Below are 24787 nucleotides of genomic sequence, written 5' to 3' on the forward strand. Positions count from 1 at the left end.
GGAGGAGGATGGCGGGGCTGGCGTGGAAGTGGCCGCGGACGCGGCTGCCCGTGGGCGCCAGCGCCTTGGGCGTCTTTGTCCTCTGCTGGCTCTACGTCTTCCCCGTGTACCGGCTGCCGGACGAGAAGGAGATCGTGCAGGGGGTGCTGCTGCAGCAGGGCAAGGCGTGGAGAAGGAACCAGACCGCGGTCGCCCTGTTCAGGTACCGGCCTGAGCCCCGCTCCGCGCCCGGCCCCGAACTTCGCTCCTCCGCGCTCGTCCCCGCATCTCCCCCGCCCCAGCGCCAGGGGCTGGCCGGGCCCCTGCTGCCCCAAACTTTCCCGTCCCGGGGGAGGGGCAGCGGGGTCGGTGTGGAGGGCTGCGGCTTTTTTCCTCCGCCCTGCGAGATGGGGGCTCCTGGGCCGCCGCTGCCGGGGCCGCGGAGGCTCCGCGCAGCCCCGCGGGGTGCGCCCGCCGCACCCGCGGCCCCTGACAAAGCCGCGGGCTCTTCGCTTATTGTATACATTTATATATGCAGTTATTATGTGTTAGCGGCTCCTGCGTGTCGGCGGAGCTAGCTGAGCCTGTGGGTCTCTCGGGGAGGATTTGTGTCGCTGTGCGTTCACGCTAGCATCCTTGGAGCACGCTTCGTGGGTCCTTGAGTCTTTGCAGTTTATTACAGAAACCACGTGAAAAGGCACCTTTCCCCTCCCCCCCCCTTTTTTTTGATGTGGCCGGGAAGCGGTGTGCATCCTCTTTCCCCCTTGGCCAGCTGCACAGGCAGAGAGCAGCGCTGCAGTCAGGGAGCCACATCTCGTGGCGGTGCAGAGGCAGGTCGCTGCAGCGGGGAGGGCTGGCGAGTGACCCTCGCAAGCGTGTGCGGGGGAGATGTGCATCCCCTGGGAAATTGCTCGCGAGTTTGGGCAAAATGCAGGCTGACTGCAAGTGAGAAGCTGGTTTCCCCTCCTTTCCTGGGAGGGAAGCTGGATTTCCCCCCTGTCCTCTAAGTAGCGAATGAAGAGGTAATCAAACTCCCTGCAGAAAAAGGCCCTCTGTCTTTGGGAAATGCCCGAATGAATCATATCTGAATTCCAAGGGGCTTTTTAGAAAAAGAGTGGTATATTGTTTTATTTGAAGTCCTTCCATATTTTTTTGAATTCAACTCAACTTTCATTTGTCATCAGCTGGAGCTGGCATGTGATCGCTGTATATCTTGTCTGCTGGGATAACAAAAACTTTACACAGACCATGTAGTTCTTCAAAAGCACATTCTTCCTTTTTCCCCCCAAAGGTTGCAGGGAGTATAAGCAATGAGAGGTGATAAGTGGGTGTGTATGTTAATATCATCTCATTGGGTAGGCCTGAAAGACGTTCCTTCTTTAACCCAGAGTTAACCATAAGGTAACAATAATGTGGGGTCCTCGTTACAAGATACTGGATAGAAAAGAAAGTTTTTTGGAAGAAACTAGGTTGATATTTTCAGATGTTAATTCATCTCACTCCTGTTATGCTACAGATGCACAGCTTTTTTTAGGTAGATGAACTGATTTTTAAAAATTGCCCAGATACGTGATGTAGGAAAGATTTTAATATATTACTTTTATATTTGTAAACCAAACATTGTTTTGAAGATTGCCACTGGTGTTGCAACTTTCGTCTTAAAAATTAATTTTTAGCCATTGCCCCATGTGGTTTACAAATCAAAATTTTCTTGACTCTTCAACTATTCCACTTCCATATGTTTTGCCACTCCTTAAGCATAATGATTATCTCAAAGATGCTTGTTGAGGAGAAGGTCTTCCAAAAAAATGAGCTATTGTTTCTTGTCTATGTCTCTTGATGAGCTGGTGCAGTGCTAAATATAATGAGCTTTAAATCAATGCACTTCAAGAAACAAAGGAGGCCTTTAAAGGAAAATGTGTACTGGAGATGTGTAGTGAATATATCAAAATATTCAAGTAATTGTGATGTAGAACTGTATTTTTGCTGCATGGATTTGCTTCTCTTAACRTGAGTAGAAATTTAAGAAACTGAAATCCATGTCAAGTGCATTGCTCTGTATTGTTAGATGACTAACTGAAAGAATGACACACTCTTTGCTACAGTTCTTTCTGTATAAAAGCTCTGAAAAAGCTCCAAGTTTTAGTTTCTACTGTGACTGAAAATCTGTATTCTAACTGGGGAGTAGGTGTGGAGCTTTATGGAAGTCCTGTGTTTGGACTTTGAAATGGCACTGCCTTCCATAATATTAAGTGGATTTTAATAAAATCATATTATTGGTTAAGAAGAACCACATTAACTGCTATTTTCCCTAGCCCTCCTGCCACCTCTTCTGGTTATCAAACAATTTTGTTTTTATTCAGTTTTATTTATGCACTTGAGGATAAATTTGTACTCACTAGTGCTAAAAARAATCTGTATGAGAAAATGCAAGCTTTCACATTAATATTTTGTATAATGTTCTATCTGTGCTCCTGCACAGGTATTCAAATAGCCAGGGTCTTGCTACATCTGACAGTTTTGTTTCTTTTTCCTGCTATAAACTGGCTTCACTCCTATTGCTGAAGTAGATTATTGTCATCTAGTAATTAACTTTATCGAAACACATTTCTGAAAACAGAAAATACTGTTCCCCTATTACAGTCGGTAGCTGAATCAAAGAGAATTTTAATAAGTAACTGTGGCTGAATCAAAGAGAATTTTATTAAGTAACTTACCAAGGTCAAAGAAAACATCTGTGGCAATTTGGGTTGAGCTCTGGCAGCTGAGTACCAGTAACACCCCTTCATCTCCACTGCTGTTTCTTCTTTCTGTCTGTCAAATCAGGAAACCCTGTATAAAGATCTGACTGATGTAAACTTGTGTTTATGCTAGTGCCCATACTATCCTGATGCTTTTGTTATGTGAGGGTTACGTGTTTGAATATGGATTTGCAGAAATGGTTTTCAAATATAAATACTGTGTAAATAGCCATGGATTGCTCTTTTGGGGGCTCAGTCTTTCTCCTGTGGTATGTGCTGCCTTACTGCAGCTGTATGTAAGGACAGTACAGGAGAGTAACAAAATGAGCAGGGTGAAGCCTTTGACTTTGGCGTGAATCCATGTTTAAAGTGTGCTCTCAGGCTTGATTCTGCATATGTGACTTCTGTGAGTAATCCTTGCATGATGTTTATATGCTGAGCCCTGCTGATATCAGTGCCGTGGGTGGTGGCTGTGTAACGGTTGCCTAGGTTATTAGAGGAAAGGACAAATCCTGAAGAGCTATATATATATATATATATATATATATAAGAAAAAAGAAATCAAGATTATCAAAATATAGTCGAAGTTACCAAAAGAGTTCCTGGTCCAAATACTTTCCTCAGTTGAAGATAGCTTCCCTTAAGAACTTCGAATTCTCGGCATTCAGAGTTATTGAGCATAGCCTAATAGCTACTATAACTGTTAGCATCCTTGAAGTTTAAAGACACTGAAGGTTTCAAACTCTCTGCTGTGGAAACATCTCATCTCTGGCAAATGCTGAATAATATTCAGCCAGTCAGGTGGTAAACTGTTTAATCTTGAACTGTTCACACTACAAAGTGGTCAGAAGAGGAATGAGACAGTCATTAGAGTCACTAATGGCTAATGTGTCTAATTTACCTACAATAAAATGGCTTGTCATCCTTAGAGATATTTAATGTTATTGCACCCTAATTGTTTTTACAGTTTGCTTGTTTTTTTTTTATTTTTTAAAGGGCTTAGTGCTGCTTCAGTGATTTAGGCAAAATTTTTGCTAATTGCAGTTTTTTATTACTGAAATAAATGACATACTATAGTACCTTTAGGATGATTTTATTTAAAATTATTGCAGCTGGTGAAAGGATCCAACCTTTAAGGATCTGCCTTATGAGCTCCACACAACCACAAATCCCAAGTGCTGTATGCATATCTGACAATTTTGCTTCACTTGTTGCCCAGGGTGGACCTTCTCTGGGGAGTAACTAAGCTCATGTAAAGATGTGGGTGTCTGACCATTAGAAGTCCCACCTAATTAGCCGAAAGAGTTGGGTGGTGATGAGTGGCTGAGTTAGAAGTTGGAAACTCTTCAGGAAGGGACGGGACAGTCTTGTGCTTAAGGCAACAGAAAGGCTACCCTTGAGATGTGGGTTCTGTTCTTGCTTCTGCTGCAGCGGTTTTGTGTGATGCTGAAACTGAGGGTTTATTTTGGGGTGGTTTGGTTGAGCTGGCAGCAGATAACTCCTGAGAACTTTCTGCATGTACCCTGCCTCCAGCCCAAAGCAGCTGTTAGAAGCTGGCTCTGCTCCCCAATGCTGCTCCCTCTGCCCTCAGGGCTGCGCTGATCGTGCTGGTTTTGGCAGATGGCTTCTGCACTCCTTTTCCACGAGGTCTGGCCTGTTGCCCGCTTTCTAGGGACAGAAAGGTGAATCTTACTGGCCTGAAATCACATAACAGGGTGACAGAATATCAAGGTAGCAATGGACTCTGGCGCCTTCAGTCTCTGCTCTTGTGCTCTGCAGATGTGGACAACTGTGTGAAATCTGTTCCACAGCTAACTGTTACGCTTCATGCAAAAATAATGCTCCATCTCTATTACTCACAGTGTCGGATGGGGGTTTTACTATTGTGACTTTCTCTGTCAGCTGCTATCTGCCAGATAGAAATTCCTACACCTAAAATTAATCGCAGTGAAGGTGAAGAACATCCTCTCATATAAATTGTTTTTCATTTTAGATTTTATTAATGCAGAGATGGAATTCCAGGTCTCTCCCTAGTCTGTGTAAGACAAATGCTATTGCCAAATTGGTGAGAATTTCTTTAGTTCCATTTGCCTTTTTTTCCTCCTCTTTTGATGCAGGCATTGCAAATTACATAAGTGTTGCCATCCTTGCTGGGGTACTTCAAGGGCAAATCTGCGGTGTAACTTCAAATTGCTCAAGTTGACTGGCTAAGATTTTTGCCCTGCTTAAACTGCTTTATAGGACTCTGAATTATTCCTGCTTATTTCACTGAGACATATATAAAGAATGGATTTAGATTTAGAAGTAGAACTGCAAAATGCTAGATTAGCATTAGATCAATTCTACCTCCGTGACCCGTAAGGCCACCCTAAAGCCCACTCTAAAGCCATCAGATATGTTCAAATATTTGGCTTTGGCAATGGCCCAGACCAGCTCTATTTGCTCTCCCAAGTAGGTGGTACTACTGCCTGATTATTTTTAATTCAGAATTGTTCGTGTTTTAAATGAAATTTTTGGATGTATTTGTGTGCATCTCCTGTGCTTGCTTTTTGTGATTCTTGGTCAGCAAGATCCTGCTTAGGACATGTGATACAGGCTTGTTAGGACTCTGGACTAACATTGGTTTGCTGTGCTTGGTGATAAGTGGGTATTTGTAATCCAGTTTCTTAGCCTTTCCAGCTGAGATAGGACATTGTTTTGGTAGGGGGGTACAATTTGAATAGCGGATTAACAGTGAGAGAAAAGAGGCGTAATTATCCCATTTTACTATTTGGAAACTGTGGTGAAGAAAGCATACTGTAGAGAGATCTGGGTCCACATCTTCAAGGTCATTAGGTATCTTTAGCTACCTAAATTACTTATATAACTAGTTCTTATTGTTTTTAAGTTAGTCCATGGTATCTTTGCAGATTAGGGCTGTGGTGACAAGGTAGGAATTGACTTCAGAATTCCTGAGTTCCAGTTCATGGTATCCTTCCTCCTTGTCCCCTAATTGGGATTTCCTTACTGACTTGGATTCTGTCTTCCTCATGAAATGTACAGTTGCGAAGCCTATTTCTAGAATCTGATCTTGCAGAACTTTGCGGTGTTGCTTTATTTTGGATTTTTTTTTTTTTTTAAATCCTGTGCTGCCAGCATTTATGGGCGTGCGTAACCAGCTTCCTGAGATTCTTGTTTTGTGTTTAGCTGGGAGCATCCGAAGGCCTAGAGCCAGACAATAGGGAACAGTAGGAACAGAGGCTTTACTGGAATTTAGATCACCTGACTGGGGCCCCTGAAGTCTGGTATGTACGTATGCAGATACTGTTGGATATATATATTTGCACATCTTTGTTTTTCCTTTTCTGCCTTATAGTAGATGGGAACGGGCACCAAATAATCCATACAATATAGTAACTGGTAATTTATTGCTGTACTCATAATTTTCATCCTACTCTGTTCAGCAGTGAGGAGTGTCACTTCCATCTGATGTGTTTTCAATGCCATATATAAAAAGACATATTTTCGAGGCAAGTTCTTACTAGGTAAGAGCATAGAAAATGAATTGCCTTTCCCTCTTTAGAATTTATCTTCCCACAGTGAGGATGAACCTCACTGAACTGAGGAGGCTGTTTAGACTGCAATCTTCTGTTGTTGTTCCAGTTTTCTAAGCACTAAAAATACTCAATTTTAAATCTTTGTATACATTTTCATCTTATTCTATAAGCTATATGTGGTTTCCAAGACGCAAGAAAATTTAACCCAACATTACACACTAACGTGGAATCATTTCAACATAGTTGCATGCAGTTAAATTCATACTGAAGTACATTAATCCATATTACGTAATATTTGCAAACCTCAGTGGAGATTAGAGTTTCATCATGTCACAATTTTTACATCTAAAAGTAGGAGACAATTCTTCTTTCAGATCTTAGAATCCAAATTGATTAGATAAAGGATGGGATAGGCAATGGAATCGGTAAGTCACTCAACTTCAGTGAGGACTTTTTTCATGAGAGTAATTAAAGAATTTCTGAGCTTTAGAAAGCTGTTCCTGTGCCTGTTGCCTTGACCATAGGGATATTTTAGTTTTTAACAAGGTGAATTTCACTGTGGAGAACAACTTTGTGGCTTTAACCAGGATGCTGGAGGTCATTTTCCCACTCCTCCTTTCAGGAAAAAGGTGAAGGCTGTGAAATTTGATTCTTATAAAACATTTCCTGGGCAGCAGAGTGTGTGGGTTTTTTTGCTTGTGTGTGTTTTTTTTTTTTTTTTTTAATTCAACAGATTGAATTATTTTGACTTCTCCTTCTATTCCATCAACCTGGAAAATGCTCTCCTGAACTTCCTGGTTTATAGATTTTCTTCTCAAGAGGAGATGTGACCTATAATGAGGTTTTTAACCATTTCTATTCAGCTGTTCCCAGCAGCTTTATTTATTTATTTTTTTTATCCTCCGTATTTGCTGTGGGCATCATTTCATCTCCTATATGACCACTTTTAATACCCCTGGTTTTTTTAACCTCTTCTTTTGTCTTTTCCTATCCTTACACTGCTTGAAGCCCTTCTCAGCTTCCAGGGGACAGCCAGAGTCTTCGGACGGGTCTTTTTATGATTCTGCAATTAGCATACATAGCAGTATTGTAAAGAACTTGTGTGAAATTATTTACTCCTTTATCTCCCTCTCTTACTGAGTTTCCAGTCACCTTCAAAGTTTTGCAGCTCCTGCTGTTGCTCATGGCATCTGCCATTTTCCATTCTTTACGTGACGGATTGCTGACTATCAGACTTTAAAGATAAACTGCAGACTTTGCCTTAACGTAGTAGCAAGATAAAGTCTCCCCTTATCAGATCTGTTCTGCTCTGAGGATGCACAGCAAGCTTTAATTTAAAAGCTGCTATATAGCTTGCATGTGTTTTAAGGAGTGCTAGGAAAACAGAGCAGCTATTTTGCATGCTTTCTTGTAGGAAAATTTTGCCTGTTTTTGGAATGTCTAGAGTGCCCATCATTGTAATAGTTGAGTAACTGCTTTGTATTTCCTCTCAAAGATGAAAGACAAACAAATAAAACTTTTTTTTTTCTTCAGTGAAGAGATTTTAATGCTCTTTTGTGTACTCTGCCCTGGCCAAATTTCAGCTCTGGTAATGTTGTCTTATCTGCCCCAATATTTGGAGTTTCCATTGTGTATGATGTTCTACTGTTCTGTCAGTTGTGCAGTGCAGGTTATCCTAGTGCAGGGTGATGAAGTATCTACCCATACAAGTAATGCTTAGAAATGCTACAACATTTGACTTGCTGGTGCAAAAAGCATTTAAAATGCAATTAGGGTGTGATTCTGAATCCAAGGCTCACTGATGCCTACCTCCTCATTGAAAGTCAGTAAGACTTAGGCTCCTTTGGAAAATGGGTTGAAGACTTATAAGTTACTCATCTGCATTTTGAATTTTTGTGCTTCTGTCGGGAAGACTTGAGTCTCATTCCCCATGTACTTTTATATAGCTAAGTAAATAAAGTTATAAGGTAGTTTAAGGAAATGTTGTTTCTGTTACATGGCTATCTTCTGTGATTGAACTTCATGTCCAGGTCACTACTGATATCAGTGGGGAGTTCTATGAATARTTACCAGTGTCTGCATAAATTATCATTTATTCTGGGCCATAAGCTTGCAGAGGGATGTTCCATGTTCTGAAAGATCTTGAGTCCAAGAATGCATTTAGTGAAATTTACCTCAGTTATACATTTTAGGAGTTTTGATTAATGGAGTGGATTTCCCCTCTGTTAATGCAAATTTTAAGGCAAAGAAATACCTGGGAGCTGTTGCTAGTAGCACATCTTCTAAATGTTCTCTGGAAGAATGATCTAAAATCTTTTGCTGTGGGTTTGGTGTGTAATGATGTGGAGGTACTACTAGGCTACTACTTGGAAAATGCTTAACACTTCTGCATAAATTTTTGTCTTCTTTGCATGGCTTCCTTTGAAGCATCTATTTTAATAATTAATATTAATCTATTTAAAATGGAATAGAATAGATATTTATTCAACATATAGTATTCTCTTGAGAAATGAATCCCTATTCCAGGATAGTAACTTACAGTTTGTTTCCTTCATTCTCCCTAGCAAGTTGCAATGTTAGYAATACTTACATGGTCTTTTTTTATATATATGGATAAACTTTTAATTACTAATGGGTAAATATTTTTATTACACTTCACTCTCTTACGTTTGTCCCAATCCTCACCAGCATTTAAATGATGATATATTACCATATGTAACAGGCTGTATGCATTGCCTGGCTCAGTATTTAAAGCATGTATGACACATGACTTTGCAGGGAGATGGGGAAAGCAGGGAAGAATTAACAAGAGCTTGAAGTTAATGAATCTTCAGCTGCTCATGAAATTCAGATTCTCTAATTTTGATCAGACTTTTTGTGCCCTGTGGTGACTAAGTGGCAGTTTATTTCAGCTGTTCTCCTTCTCCTTTAACTACTTTACTTGCTGAGCAACACTGATGGTCAGTAGTGTGTGCTGTAGCTTCATGCTGTCATGCTGCCTTCGCTGGCAGCCCCTGAGCAGCAGTAATCCCTAATCTGTCCCGTGACAGTGTTTTCTTCCCAGCGCGGGCTGTATAACATTGTCCTGTGTCTCACCCGCACACCCCACAGCACAGGGCTCTTTCACTCCCCTGATCCTTGACGCACTGGCAGCACCTCCGCATCGTCCTCAGGTGCTCCTCAAGGCTTCTGCTACAGCGGTAGGAAGTCAGAGAGAGCAGTGAGAGCTGCAATGGTGGCATATAAGGACTTGAAGAAGCAAGACAAAGATATAAGGATGTTAGAAGAGAAAGGATGTATGAGGCTAGATGGGGCATGAGTGTGTGTTCCCCTTTCTTTCTGAAGCATCTTTCTTAGTTGGTCTTCATGCTCTCTCATGATAAACCTGAACTGTGGGAGTCATTGACTTAGTGCAATCAGTCTGAGTTGTGTGAAAGCTTGATGGAAACAAGAAAGCTGGGAGCTGCAACTCAAAATATGTGGGCTCTGTCACTGCCCACTCAACGAGTGCTGCAGTAGACATCCCGAAGTAGTGGAAGTGTAGTGTGTAGACTGTAATCTTTAGATTACCCATGCTTGTTTGTGGGTAGTCTTTCCTGTTCGTCTACTTAGGTAACATTTGGTTCTTGCTTGTCTAGGCAGGGTTTAGAGACTGTTAGGCAAGAGCTTCCCATCTTTGCAGTCTATGGCATTGTGCCATTTACTACTTAATGGTAATGTAAAAAGTGTGTGAATAAATCCTTATTGGGCATGGCTGTAACATGGGATAGAAAGGAAGTGTAGTAAGTGTGAGGCAAGTGTGGAGGAGTGCTGTTGGATGAGACAAGAGTGTGAATTATGGGGAGAAGCCTTCCGTTTCCGCTTGCTTAAAGATAGATTGTTACAGTGCTTGCACAACTGCATGCAGTTCTCATGGCCTTTCCGGGCCTTAGTCGGATTGCTACTCTAGGAGGGCAAATAGTGACAGAGCAACTTGTGCATTTGTCATCTCTGAAAACAAGTGAACAGGGAGCAGACGCAAAGGGCTGTCAAGTGGGAAGAGCATTGGTTTTGTTCTTCCCACAACCCTTAACCATGGGAATTAATAAGAACAGTATTGCCAAATTGGTGAGGTGGTGTTTTTCTGAAGCATGGAGGACATTTCTGCATGATGTTAAATAGGACTCTTTGTGATGCATACTACTTGGCTCTTGTGGGTTAAATCTTTCCAAAGCATTTCCAAGCACTTGCTGCAAGTGGGGAATATAGATTAGGGTGTGTGTGTGTGTGTGTGTGTGTGTGTGTTGTCGTCTTGGATGGATGAGCTGAGGATAGCCAATTTTGGAGTATGTGAGTGAACTACCAAGATGCATGGAGTTCTTGCTGATGTTTAATAAGCCCATGTGGGCAAGTGCAATGCTAAAGAGATTGCATCAGTGGAAAGCTGAATGTTTCTATTTGATCCAAATGCTTCTGCAGAGCAACAAGATTTCCAGAAAAGTCAGAACAAAGAAACAACATTTTAAAAGGTAGGCAAACAAATAAAGAGAATCTTCAATGAAAGTAAATCATGTCTTGGGCAGGAAAAAGAGTATGCTTTTCTAGCAGGGAGGAAAGAAGAACTCTGTAGAAGAATTTGTGAGGTTCATCGAAAGATCCCAGGCCATGCTAGAGGAGATGATCGCAGCCCAAGGACTACAATGATGGGTGAAGAATCCCTTCCAAAGAAGTACATGCTTGCTTTAAGTTTGTATTTACTTTTTACTGGATCTGCGTAATCTTTTTGCTATTAAATAAGAAATATTGATGGGACGAGAAATTGTGCAACCCTATCTACTTATCTCTGCCTGCATATGTCTGTCCTGTACTCCTGAAGAGTTAAGCTGTAAATCAGACAGCTCACCTGTAAGTGCTGACAGAGGGTATGTTTTAGCCACAGCTATTCCTTGATTAAATGGAGAGGAATTTAAAGTTATTACTGCAAGGGTCTTCATTCAGGAGTACTGAGATATGTCTTGCCAAGAGCCATGCCTTCAACCTTTTTCAGCCTCCAGAGCTCTGAGACTCAGCAGTCTGGGGGATGTCCAGCTGGGAAATTTCATGTGTCTTGGTGACGGTTACTCCTCCCCTCAAGCAAAGGAAGAACAGATGATGTTTACTTGCTCTAGGGACATGCAGTTAATACGCCTTACTCTGGGAACACTATAAAGTTTGCTTTTCCTCATTCCTGTAATAGGTGTGCTGGCTCATAGAATCAAGTGAACAAATGTAACGTTTCATGTAATGAAAATGGAGAAGGAATTTTTTAGTCCTCACAGCTAAAATGAGGGGCTTGAAAACATGAACAGGCAGCTTATACCCAAAAAGGCAAATAAAAAGGAAACACAAATCCATTGTGGGTTGTTGTTGTTGTCTTTTTTTTTTTTTTTTTTAATTTCTCTGCATTAATCATAATTCTGGGGGCCTGACTCATGATTTTTAAATGGTAGGGACTGCTATAGTGAAAATTACACAGCAGCCTATAATTAGGTGCATTTTTTTTAACTGAAGAAGCTGCAACAGTGAAGGGAATAGGAGAAACAAAACCAATCCGGGCATTCCTTTATAAAGTGTATTATTAATTGAACGTTGTCTTGGCACCCAGCAAGCATCTAGCGCAAACATGCTTGCTTGAGCCTTATGGACAAATGCTGAGTATCTCCAGGATTTAGTATGCCCAGTTGGATGGAGTAATAAAAATGCATGAGATTTATTCTTTCTATCCCACTCCATTTATTCTCTGTAAATGTTTAAGCATATCCAGGAAGGGAATGGCAGAGTATAGAACTMGAGCTAACTGATCCAAAAATGGTAACAAAAACAAAAAAGTAAACCTATCATTAGAGAAATCATGTGTTTTGATAGTTCTATTTAGACAACAGAACAAGTGAAAATACTTATCTAGTGTAGTTCAGTAAATGCAAATGGTCCAGCATGTGATAACATACTTATTTTTGCCTTGGGCATTTGATTAGTGAAAACAGAGGGTTTTTTTTCTCATTTTGTTTAAAAAGATGGTTTTATACTTCACTTGTCAAACAGACCATTGCTAGTAAGTCACATACTAAGAGGGCTGAATTTGTCATTCCTCTTCCCCACCTAATCTATGGAAGAACGTATTGGCTGGCCTGGGTAGCAATAACTGGTTTTACAAGTTCAGGACAAATTCTGCTTTCTATTCTGTTGCAGAACAGTAGATTTACATCATGGAAGAAAATGAAGTTACTTGTGCTGGCACTGGGGTAGATGGTGGGGTTTCTAGTGTTTGGACTGTCTTCTCTGTAACAGAACAAGGAACGTGTGTAATGTGCTTTCATTTGAAATCGTGGGTCAGCCTACATGAATATCAACTTGCTAAGATCTCTGTCGATCTTAGTAAATTCTGTCTTGAATCTGACTTAGTCATTTTCTTTTAGGTGTTTTCCTGAGTTCCTTGTGTGGCTGTGCAACCAGTGTCCTGTGAGACTCTTACTCCTTTTCACTTAAGATCATTAACTTAGTTCGTCTTAGAGAAATTAGACAGTAGTCCTAAAAAGACTGAAAAGCAGGTTGTTTCTACTCTGGAGATGCCCTAAAACAGTCTAAAGATATTTCCTAAATTGTTCGATAACTTCTAAGAACAGATTTCAACAATTTTAATAAATAAATGGCTAGCTTTTTCGATTCTAAAGTAAATGGGTTAAATGTATCAGGGAGAAAATCTGAGACATGCTGGCTCTGGACTAGGTATTGGGCATGTAAAAATGATTTAAAAGTATTTTAAAACAAACTTACAGGCAATATTCATATAATCTCAAGATGTGTTGTTGAAGGAGTAAGTTGAATGATATATTTAATGAATTTTTGCTTTTCTCCTGATATTTACCAGATTTCTCAAAGGCATTAATTACTCAAAGGTCTGTTTAGGATTTTTACTTGCTATTTCTAGCAGCATATTTTAAATATTGATGCTATAAAAGATTGTAAATAGAATGTCATTTGTGAGAGGCACAAAAATAGTTTGCTTATATGTATTTTACATATTGTCAGTGATTTAGGCATTCTGCTGGCGCAGAATGAAAAACGTTGATTCACAGTGAAGAGTGATGGGCATTTTGGGCTCATCCTTCCCCTGAGAAAAATTGTAAACCTTTCTCCTCGAAAGAGGAAGAACCAATATTTGCTTCTTTGTTTATCAAATTTTGTATGAAATTAAGTATCTTAATAGCAGACCTGCATTGGTTTACTCATTTAAGCTGAATCAATTTGTGATGACTCTATTCAAAGTTATTTTCTACAGCTAGCTTTACTGTAGTGGCCTCTTTACTTATCAGAATCTTGTCTGAAGGAGTATTTGTCCTTGTTATTTTTAGCAACTCTTTGATAGAGGAGTCTGTTACTACCCTATGCAATAATATCTGGACCCTCCCAGTATTGGAAAGGGGAAGAAATGTTACTAAGTCTGCAAATCTGGAGTTATCCCTAGAATTTTCCCCTTCCCTTCTTTCATTGTGTCCCTGTCTGAACTCCATTACTGATGTGGCTTTTCTCTTTTGTGAGCTTACACAAAGGTGACATTAAAATGTAAATAGCTTCTCACTAATACTGACTCAAGAATAACTTGTGTCCCAGTGCTTTTGAAGCTCGTTACCTTAATTCTTTGGATCAACTCCAAAACTACCTCAGTTGTCACCATCATCTCTTCCCATTTTAAAGAGTAAGTTGTTCTATAAATAGGAGTACTAATTAGGCTTCATTTGTTTCCCAGTTCCCTCAACTCCTTTTCTCCCTCGTGATGTGACCATTGGGCAAGAGACAGTGGGTGCTGACTGAGCAGCTGGCTGCTCTCAGGCAGGGTATATTGTACAGCATGTACGTACATATACATAAAACATGGGAGTTCTGCCGGGGTGGGGACCATCGATTGAGGTCTGCCTTCTACCCAAGCTTTCACAAAACTTATAGGATCTTAATTATTTTTGATACTTCATCCCCTCCCTTTTCAAATGTTGCTGAAGTTGACTAACAAATTCAGACATTAGTGAGGTGGAAAGGATGTGTACGTCAGCCAGTGCCCTGGCTTATGCTTTGTTTCCCTAGCCTATTTAAAATATATATCCTTTTCTCTCAGGTGTTCTCAACAAAATTCTGTGCTGGCTCCTTGCACGCTGGCTGTTTGGCTTCTTAAATCTTTCTGGGCTGGGCTGGTCCCCCCGGCTCGGCAGGGAACAATGTCGCCTTTGTGACCAGGAAGCTTCCCACAGCTGCCAGACCTCTGTCCTCCACACAGCAGGCTTCCCCTTACAAAATCCAAACTTGGACCAAACCATAAACCATATCAAGCCATCAAGCAGGGAACAGACAAATTCCCATATTCTCAAGGACAAGAGTGCATTCTTTCTGGCTTTGGACAAACCACATATGACATCCCCACTCCTCTTCCTGCTTTACTCTTTTGGTTGCTGACTGTTCTCATGGAAAGGATATTTTTCTACACTTTTTCTTGGTGAAAACCCAGTTTTCTATTGGGAAGCATGTTAGAAACCTCCTGTCTGGTGAGAAGAAGGGATTGTGGAATCAGATACTCCAGAAGGGAAGAAAATATATATGCTTGGAGGGCAGGCAGGGAGGGGATGGTGTTGAGGCAGAGGAGCCTTGGGAGGTAGGAAGGGAGATGGAAGAGCTGTAGATTTGATTTAGAAGAAGCCAGTAGGTTGCAGTAACAAGCATTGGAAAAGAAGAAACAGTGAAACAGAATAAAGCAAAAAAATGTTTATGTTAAACAGTATACAGAGAAGGAAAGGATGGAGTTAAGAAATTTGAGAACAAATATGTGTATAAATCAGGCAATCAATTAAGAATGGTCTCTGTATGAAATGTTTAATTAAGTGGGCAATTTAAGATCAGATCAGTTAGGCAAGATAACCCAAGGAAGTAACAATTAATTAAAGCAACATGGGTTAAATTATTATAATCTCATTTAAGATCAAGTGTCAAATGATTCACTGGAAGCAGATCACTTAAGTAAATTGGGAGTCTAGTTTCAGTAGACTACACGAGGTATAAGAGAGGATATGAAATTGTAATAGGAGAGGGCATTTTCATGCCACAAGGTAGCAGGAATGAGAATCCTTTCGCTCTAGAGATTACTGTTAAAGCAGTGCGGTTTGGAAGCAGAGGGATGAAATGTGTGGAGTACTGCCCACTCACTGCGACTATCTCTGGTACCTGTCCTACTTAAGAGCTGTCGTAGGGAAAACGTCCATATGGTTAGCAGTAAGACAGGAAAACAACATTTGTTGCTCTGCTTTTTCATTCTGTGATTGCATGTTGCCAACTAGACAATCCACATCGTGGATTATTGAACTTTATGTTCACTGATGTTTAGACTGTCCCCTGGGATCTCAGCATAACCTGTTTAGGGATGATGAATTACAATGGGCAATTCTTTGACTATCTAAAACTGGGCCTAGTTACTGCAGTTTTGGGGTGAGACTTTAAAACAAAAGCATTCTTTGTTCTCTCTGGATGTCACCATAGCATTTCTGCTGAGATTACTTCTCACTCAGTGCTTCAGTAGGATCATATACATTGTTGACACTAACCTGATGCATAGATAATGTATATTCAGCAATAGCAATTCAAAGTTGCACTGTGCTGAGTGGATTCAGGTATTCCAGAATTTCTTGGCCATTCACATTTGGCTAGTTTTGGCTCCAAACTGGGGAAAAAATCTGGGAAGCTGAGRGAGTTGTGGGAGCACACATTGAGCTTCTATATGTCTGGTTGTCAAGTGCCAGCACCTTCTCCAAACCGATCTGAGTGGGCAGGAGGCAGAGGGGAATGCAGTGAAATTCTGTGCCTYGGGTCTGTTCATTCGCTCACTCTCTTTCGTTTGCTTGCTCTTGTTCATTCACTCTCTCCCCCTTCCCCCCACCTTCCAGTGGCTGTGGAAACACCCTTTTAAAAGCCTTTGGGGTTCTGCGGAGCACATTTATGAGAGGTCTACAGCATAAATCTATTGATAACTGACACTTACCATGGTGTATAAGAGCACAGAAATGTCTTTAGTGGGGCAGATTACTAATCATGTCCATTAGTTTAGTTTCCTATCTCTGTCAAGGGTCAAGGGCTGGCACCAAATGTTTTGTGGGAGGTCATGCAATAGATAGGGATGCATGCCATAATCTCCCCAGTCCAGAGTATGTACTCTGCTACTCTCCTTCCTTGCTTCCCTCAGCAGCTTGAATGCCACTATTTCATGGGCYACAGTTGCTACTGATTGTCACAACCCCAGCCAGTTTTTCCTTGTCAGTGAATAGCAGATTCACCTGAGCATTGGCCAGTCAAAATCCCTATCAAAAGTTATCCCTGACATCCTCCAGAAATTTCCTGGATTCCTTGCATTCCCACTGTGTTGCCCATCCCTTAGATGACAGAGAGATCAAAGTCCCTCGTCAGACCCAGATTCCATGATCCAGAGACTTCCTTGAGTTGTTTAAAGAAGGCTTCTGCTACCAGCAGTCTGCCTTGCTCTTCTGGAACTGAAAACATGGATACTGGTGTACATGTAAACTCCAGTTAGTGATCTGATTGTAGGGGAGATGGGGAATTGCTCAACACCATCTGTGGTTGGAGTTGAAGGGAGAGAATTTGAGAGGCCGAAGGTGGATGGGGGACAAGCAGAACGTTCCTTCCCCAGACAGAAGAGAGAGCAGTACTTGAGAGCGAGTAAAGGACGTCTCTGTTGTCTGTGGTGATTATCTAGCGTGAGATGAAGGTAGAAGATCTGAGCAAGTGCTCTGGACCTCAGCTTGACTCCTAGCATTACTACAGGGAGAGGCACTGTATATTGGAGCTCCAGGCTGTGCAGAGACTGCATAATTTTTTAAGAGCAGTGCAGATTCTGCTCCCTTCTCCTATTTGGAATCACATGGATGCCATTGCCTCAGAGACTCTCCATGGCTGAGAGTTCAGGATTTTGTCTTGTTCATAATTGCAAGTTTATAAATTCCCCTTGCAGCTTTTTTCAGAACTTTGTTCCATTGTTTTTTGATTTAGATTTCTTTGGGTTGTAGGTAGTCTGTGAAAACTACAGTGTGGCAGCTAATTAAATGTAGGATTTCAACAATCTTTCAAGCAAAAATACTTTCCTGTGATATGTGTGGCTGTATTTGTCAAACACTTCAGGTTACGTTTTTATTTAGAATTTCATAATGTTGCACTATATATAATTCTTGCAGGCATTACAAGGTAGTGTGTTTTGCATCAGTGTAGTATGCCAGGCAGCCAGCTAAACAGCAACAGTTCACATATTTACTACCTTAACTCTAATGTTGCCAGGTTTTGGGGTACATGTAAGTCTGTGAAAGATGGAAAACTCAACCTTTAAAGCAGAAAGGGGAGGGAAAATAAAAATCAAGACTTGTATTCTCTGACAAGGAATGTTTCCAGTAGCTGTAGGGAAGCTGTTTTGCAACACTGAAACCTTAAGGTATCTTAAATTGTTCTCTCTGTGTGTGTGTGTGTGTGTGTGTGTGTGTGTGTGTGTCTGTGTATGCAGAGGAGATAAGATTATATAGCTGGGAACAGGTCCAGCAGATGGCAGAAGCTGGAGAGGTAGATGGAAAGTAAACATCTTGGCAGTTTCCCCAGGATTTTAGGCCCAAAAGAGCTTAGTGCATAAATCACGTTTATCCACAGGGAAGTTGTTTGATTGCTCCCTGTAATGGAGTTTGTGCATTCCCAACTTAGTCCCAGCAGTAAGGAGCATAGTATAGCAAACTGTTTAGATTAGGCTAGACTAGAACATAGTTCTTGTCTCTTTTTCACCTGTTCTTTTTCATTGCCAAGCAAATGCCTCGCTTCTGCTTCTACTGTTTCTTCTATGCCTGTTTTTCCAAAAAACCAAACCACTAAACATTGTGGTATATTGTGAAACTTGGTGTCTGCACTGAGTGCTGCCAAATATCATCTGTTTAATGGTAATGGCAAGGTTGTGTGCAATGAGTTGGAAACTGGAGTTGAAAAATATGTGATGACCTTGGTGACTGATATGCTATGCTTTGGAGCCCTGACATGAAGTAGTGATATGCCTGTGAAATTCTGGGAGCTTTGAAAATGTGGGAGAAGTATGTCTTTGCTTTCAGTGCCATTTGMATTTTTGTCCTGAAAGGCCAGGTTTATGTTCTCGGATTACAGTGGCAAATTCTTTCTGGCTGGTTTGGGGAAGCGTTCAGGGGAATATGGCCAACTGTTCTTGGAGAGTTGCTTAAAGTCTGGAAGATCTCAGATGATAAGTCTCTGCATGTCATTGGAAAGCAACACCTGACAAATAAGAATGCAGGATACATTTTTAGAGGAAATACAGAGTGCTTATGTCCTCACCATTTAAATCCATTCCACGAAACTCCTGATATTTTATATGCTATGGAATCAAAGCGTAAAGTTGTGATAGAGAACAGTGAATTGGTGCTGCGTTTCTAGCCAAAGGGGTTTGGCTCAGGTTAGATTGCTAGTGAAGGAGTGGTGTGACTCAGAAATGTTATGTTGTGGGTGGGAACTGGGAGAAACTCTACTGGACTCTCTGACATCTCCTGTTACATTCCAGCTAGGTTATTTTGCATCAGTAAACATTGATGAGAATGGAGGTCTGAGCACATTTTAACTAATCACAGGAGATGTTTTACCTAGAGTTGTCAGTAAGTTGGCAGTACTGAGCATATGGCAAGAGTAAGCTTGCGCATCAGGATTTTATCATTTCTGATGAGATGCTAGAGGGAGTTTGGTGTGATGGCAATTTTTGTTAGACATGTTCAGAAAGGACTTTGCTGTGATTGTGTTACTTTTGTCTAGGCCAGGGGATAGACAATAGGTTTAAATAATATGTAGTCACCTATGAATATAGCAGGTTGAGATTCAGCACACATAGTTTTAGCTATCTAAAAGTTAAATTTCTCTATGAATGCTCCTACAATAGTTTCCTCCTGCTGTAAGTAATGAAAAGAGAAAGGTACTTCTGGACACTGACAGCTCTTTCCTGCCTTAGATACCTGTTTTAGGGTCGCGAAGTCTCCTTTTGTGTTGACTGTGGAAAACCTAGATGACTAAGATAAAATAGATGCCTAGTTGATGGTTGAAATTAGGTAATGTGAATTTCCTGTGAAGGACTCTGAGACCTGAAGCACATCTAGACAGTTAGATGAATGCAAAATGGGGCTGTATCCTCTGAGTGCTACCACATAATTTGTGTTAATTGATTATTCATTATAGCTGTCACTCAGCCACTGCGAATGGAAGTAGGAGAGCTGCAAAAGAAATCCTATGGTCTAGCAGCAAGCTGAGCATTTGCTTTTGCTTAATCATAGCAGGGTCCCAATTCTGTAGTATACCCTGATGATCATCAACAAACATGATTCCTTGCTGGAGCTAGAGGAGAGCAAGCTGTGAAGACAGAGAGGGTGCCTTGCCTTTTGTTCCCAGAAGAGGTGTGGAGATGGCTAGCAAAAGTATCGCAGCTAATCTTCCCTGTAAGAATAGATTTTGAATGTCTCATTCAAAGTCAAAGATGATGAGATCCTTTCCACTGATTTCAGCAAGTCTGGAAAACAGGTAGCAGCCCAAATTCAAATATGATGGAATTAAAGAAGAGTGCAAGATGGTTGCCCTTTAACTTTTTTTCTGTGAACAAGTTTACCAGAGGAAAAGAGAGTGAAAAAAATTTAGGAAGAATTGGAATGCCTGAGCTTCTAAAGAAAAGAAGTTCTAAATCAAATATACTTTTTCTCTGTATTTGAAGTCAATTAGTGCATTTAGCAACTTATTTTGGTAAGTGTATTTGCATCAATGCAACTGATTTTATAATACATAGTATGCAGTCAAGATTTAAACCATGTGAACAAAACTGCTTCAAAAAGTTAAACTTGTAACTGCAAACATAGCAGAAATGCGAGTTCAAGATGTGCTTCAGGTGAATGGTTCTGTTTTAATCTGTGGTAATCTTACCATTCATTTTCATCTGTTAGAAGCCATCTGTCAGCACGCAGAAGAATGACTGAACGCAGTTCAGAAATATCTCTGACTACTCAGCCAAACTGATCATCAGCTGTTTTCAAAAGCAATGTTGATGGTTGCAGCAATTCATGCTGTAAGTGAAGTCTAGTGTCAGTGCTTGATGTTCCATTAAAGCATGGCTTTGGTCCAAAATTGGACAATTACAGCTTAACTGATGTATAATTCTAGGTATACAGGGGCAATAAAGAATGTAGAGTTTTGTCAGTGTTGTCCTTTCCAAGAAAGCTAAGCCAAGGAAGTATTTGGAACTTCATAGGGGTTTTTTTTTTTCTTAGCCAGAAAGAAATGTGGCTTACATGACTGGATTCTTGGTCATAATCCACCTCCTTTCTGAAATTTAGCCTGTTGGCTAATTTCAACCAAATTGAACAGAATAGTAGAGGTTTCAAAGATGCTGAGGTCCTACAAGTTTCATGAAAAACAGTGTCTGGGTAGAAGAGAAAGACCAAAATCAAGATTTCCTTTTTTGTTTAGTCCCCTGTTTGGCCAATCAGCTTGTATTACTAGTTGGGTGGGCATCAGATGTATGCATCCCAACCAGGCAAGTCATATTCTGTCTCTTAACCAACTAATACTTATGAGATGTAGGAAGCAGTTTTGGAACAGTGAGAGGAACAAGGTTCAGCTTAAGCTGGGTTTCCCTCAGTTGTAGATCTGTTCATATGTCTCTGATGTGTTAAAGTTTCCCCCAAGCATGCAGCTTTGTATGCCTTTGAAAATATATTTCTCTTTCATGCCTGTTCATGTGATACTTCTACATTTTCTTGTCTCTGTCATGTGTACAGGCAATGGCTGCTTGGTTACCTAGGTTTTATGCATCAAAGAGCACTCCTGTTCACCACTGTAGGATTATTTCCCTCTTCCTTGTGTGTGGTCTCAGTTTTTGCATGTTTTAAGATGCTGAAGTCTGCATAATGGGGGAAAAATAGGTTTCTTTGGCCAGTTCACTGTCTTTGGAGGGGCATGACTTTAACCAATCAAATTAGGAGAAAGATCCCTATAGACTTTTTTGGATTAGAGCCTAGGGGGACTTTCATGAGCAGCATTATATAATGCTTACAGGGCTTTTATCTAGGTTGCAGAAGCAGGTGGAGAAGTCACTGTACTGTGATAACTGACTGCTCAGATCGAGGTGGTATGTATCATAGCTCTAGATATTACAAGCTCAAATTTAAGATTAGAGCTGCTCAATTTATTTTTAGTGAATCTACTTCTCATGGAAGAATACAGCCATCTTGCATCCTTATTGAAACTCAGTATTTCTTTGGGCAGGACAAGCAACAGTTTTGCTGAAAGAAGCTAAAGAAATGGTAAAAACAACTGTTTTTTTTTTCCCTGCAGCAGCACAATTGTGTATTCCAACTTTCCTGTCTTTAATTTCATCTCATCTCTGTGAAACTGCTCTCTATCTACCAGGTTTATAAGATTTTAAAAGAAGAGCATGCAAAGCAATTAATCCATTCCCCCTTCCCAACTCCCCTTTGCCTCTGAATTTCTGACAAAACTGCCAGTTCACAGTGTAATGCCACTTCATCCTTCTGACAGCCCACTGTGAGAGCTGTAGGAACTGAGCTGGAAGACCATCACAGGAGGCTGCTTGTAAATGGGAAATTCTTGTGTGAGGTGTTCTAGGGAAGGTGAAGAAGCTACTGTCCCTCCCTCGCAGCTTGCCTTCACTGCAGAAGCCTTGATCGGCTTCCCAGAACCTGGAGCAGCAGGTCTGGCTTTGTGGGCTGGAATTTATCTTCCAAAAGTAGATGTCTCCTTCTAGGTTAGTCACTCTCTTTATGGTTGCTGGAGAGAAAATAAGTGTCTGTTAGGGTGTGATTCATCTCAAACTAAAAAGAAGCTTCTCTGCTGAAAACGAAGAAGCCCCAGAATGACTTGGATAGAGGTGTTTGCTTTGCAAATACTGTAATTGAAGTGAGATGGACCCTGTGCCTTCCCTGCCATGGGCCCTCAAGCCCAGTTGTCATGTTTAGGGGCTGGTGGCGGTGATATTTGCAAGGCAAAGGAAGAGTTTGGTGCAGTGCCAGTTAATTCCAGTATCATGCAAGGTCATCTCTCTTGAGCCACCCATGCTGCGGCCCTCTGCCCAGAAACAATTGGTTYGTGCTCCTGGTGGCACCAAATATTTTATTCAGTTATGTTTTTAAAGGAATAACAAATCCAGAAATATGATATTCTCAGGTTGAACAAAATATTGTTTCCTTTTGGGCATTAAAGAAAAAAAAAAGCTGAAGGAAAGTTATAAAGGAAAGGGTACTGACCATGGAGAAAAGATGGAAATGTTTAATTTCTTCATTTTCCCCCAACACTATTAATTTTGCAATTTTCAGCAAATTGTCCAARTATTTTGTTTTAGAATTTTTATGTTTCTCACTTTAAAAAGTTGCATGCAGCTGTACTGCTAAGCTAATGAACGTGGTTTCCATGAATTGTTCATATCCTGAGAAGCGTCTGTGGCCTCTACAACCTCTTTCCTTTCATGCAGGTTGTAGCCAGAGGCAGTTCAGTACCCAGTTTGCTTCTGCCTGTGACCTTTTTATTATCCTGATATGTTTCCTTTCTTGGGGAGGAAAGGAGAAATGTTACATGAATCTCTTAAAATCCAGGTACCAGGAATTGCTAGAGGGAGCACTGAAGTTGTCTGAAAGCTTCATAAAAAGAAAAAATGTGGGGAGAAAAACAGTAATGGCTTTAGTTTTCGTAGGATCTTGTCATATTGCAGAAAGCTTGACTGGGAAGTGAATCAGATTATCGCTCTGTTCTGCTCTGTGGTGTCCGCTCTTTCATATTTCCTTTTCCTTGAATTTAGACATATTCTTCAAGTTTAGGGAACTATAGGATTTTCAGAAATGAATCTGTGCAGAGCGATGTATTCTTGATTTATAAGTTCTGTGCCTCTATATGTTGTTTTTGGCAAATATCTTGATATTAGTAAGAGCTTAAACTAGTATTGCTTTCCCAAAAAAAGTTTTGTATGCTTTTGTGAATATAAAGAGCATTTGCTTTGGCTGTTCTCTTGTTCCTTTGGTGCTTGCCCATGATGTTCTTAGAAAGGCAATTTTAAGATCATTTTCCTGAATAGTTGTGCTAAGGGTAGTTTTAAATTTCATCTCAGGTGGGATTCTGCTATAGAGAGCAGTAGTGCCAAAATACTTGACAGGGCTGGAGCCAGTTTTGTTTTTGATGTGAAGGAGAAAGACTGTGTGGCTCTGTGTTGTGTGACTTGGAGGTCACTCAGTGTATCTGTTAGCTTCTGGTGGTGCTTGGAAGGCTCCAGCCTCTTCCCTCAGTCTCCCTGGTTCATAGCTGTTACTCATATATTTACCACAACTTTGGCACAGGGGCAGTTCGATGTTTGAAGCAAGGATCTGATGTGTCCATTACCTACTCCCGTAAAAGAAGAACCTTACATTTGCTCATACTTTGTTTTATATCCTGCCTAAGATGCAGGCTAGCAGGTTTTGAACCCCTTGAATACTAAGACACTTTAAACCCCATAAGAATTTCAAAGCTTCAGTGGCTTCTTCAAGCTAACCCCAAGTTACAGGTATTGCATTCAGCTGTTTGGGAAAGGAAAATACAATGTATGTGACCAAACCCAAGTAATGATATTTTTACAATATATTCAGAAACCAAGTACAAACTGGAGAAACAGCTATAAATTGATGCAACCACACTGATTCCAGTGGTGCTGTGCTGTTTTACTGGATAGTTTCTGTAGCCTTCCCTAGAGCCATAAAATTCAAAGGCTGATGGCTTTTTTTTTTTTTTTTTTTTTTTTTTTAATGCTCTTGGTTGGTGATCATCACTGAATGGATGAGTTCAGGTTGTGTCCAGATGTGAACTTGCACAGATCAATTCTTGACCCTTCACATTTCTTTGAATTGGTGATCTGGAAGAGAATATCAAAATATTGTTGATAAATTTTGCAACTGAGAAAAATAGCAGGGCAGAAATTGATCCAGGAGACAGGCGCGTGATATAGAGCAGTCTGGGTGACCTCCTAAGCTTGCTAAGTTTCAATAAAGCCACATGTGAAATCTCACATTCAGCAAACCAGAGTTCAGATTGCAGTTACAGATGGGTGCCTCCATCCGAAGAAGCACTGACAATGAAAAAGACTGCTAAACAGTTAATCAATTCAGTGTGCTTTGGCCTCAGACGTGGAACACAGGAGTAATAACAGAGAGGTCATTTTGTCCCTGTGGTTGGCAGGGGGTGACTACGCTAGCAATACTCTTTCCAGGTTTGGAATATTTAGAGGTGGATTTTGAAGAAGAGAGAACAGCCACAAGAATGATGAAAGGAGTGAAAAATTTTGTTCTAAGCAAGAGATTTGGGAAACTCCAGCTTTTCCACTCATCAGAAGGGTAGGTGAGAGTGAAATATGAGAAGAGGGGGATCTTTTTTCCCCCCAAAAAAAAGAAAGGGGGGGCAAAAAAAAAAAAAAGC

General features: G+C 40.7%; 1 protein-coding gene across 1 annotated transcript in view; it reads left to right on the top strand.

The window, feature by feature from the left end:
* Positions 1-6: 6 nt before the first annotated feature.
* Positions 7-24787, top strand: part of ST8SIA1 (ST8 alpha-N-acetyl-neuraminide alpha-2,8-sialyltransferase 1) — a 119557-nt gene continuing 94776 nt past the window's right edge. The window contains exon 1 of the mRNA XM_026066927.1: positions 7-202. Coding sequence (XP_025922712.1) covers positions 9-202 — 194 coding nt within the window. The 5' untranslated portion in view covers positions 7-8. The remainder of the gene's footprint in view (positions 203-24787) is intronic.

This window comes from Apteryx rowi, unplaced genomic scaffold, assembly GCF_003343035.1.
Source record: "Apteryx rowi isolate R43461 unplaced genomic scaffold, aptRow1 scaffold_25, whole genome shotgun sequence".
Classification (NCBI taxonomy): domain Eukaryota; kingdom Metazoa; phylum Chordata; class Aves; order Apterygiformes; family Apterygidae; genus Apteryx; species Apteryx rowi.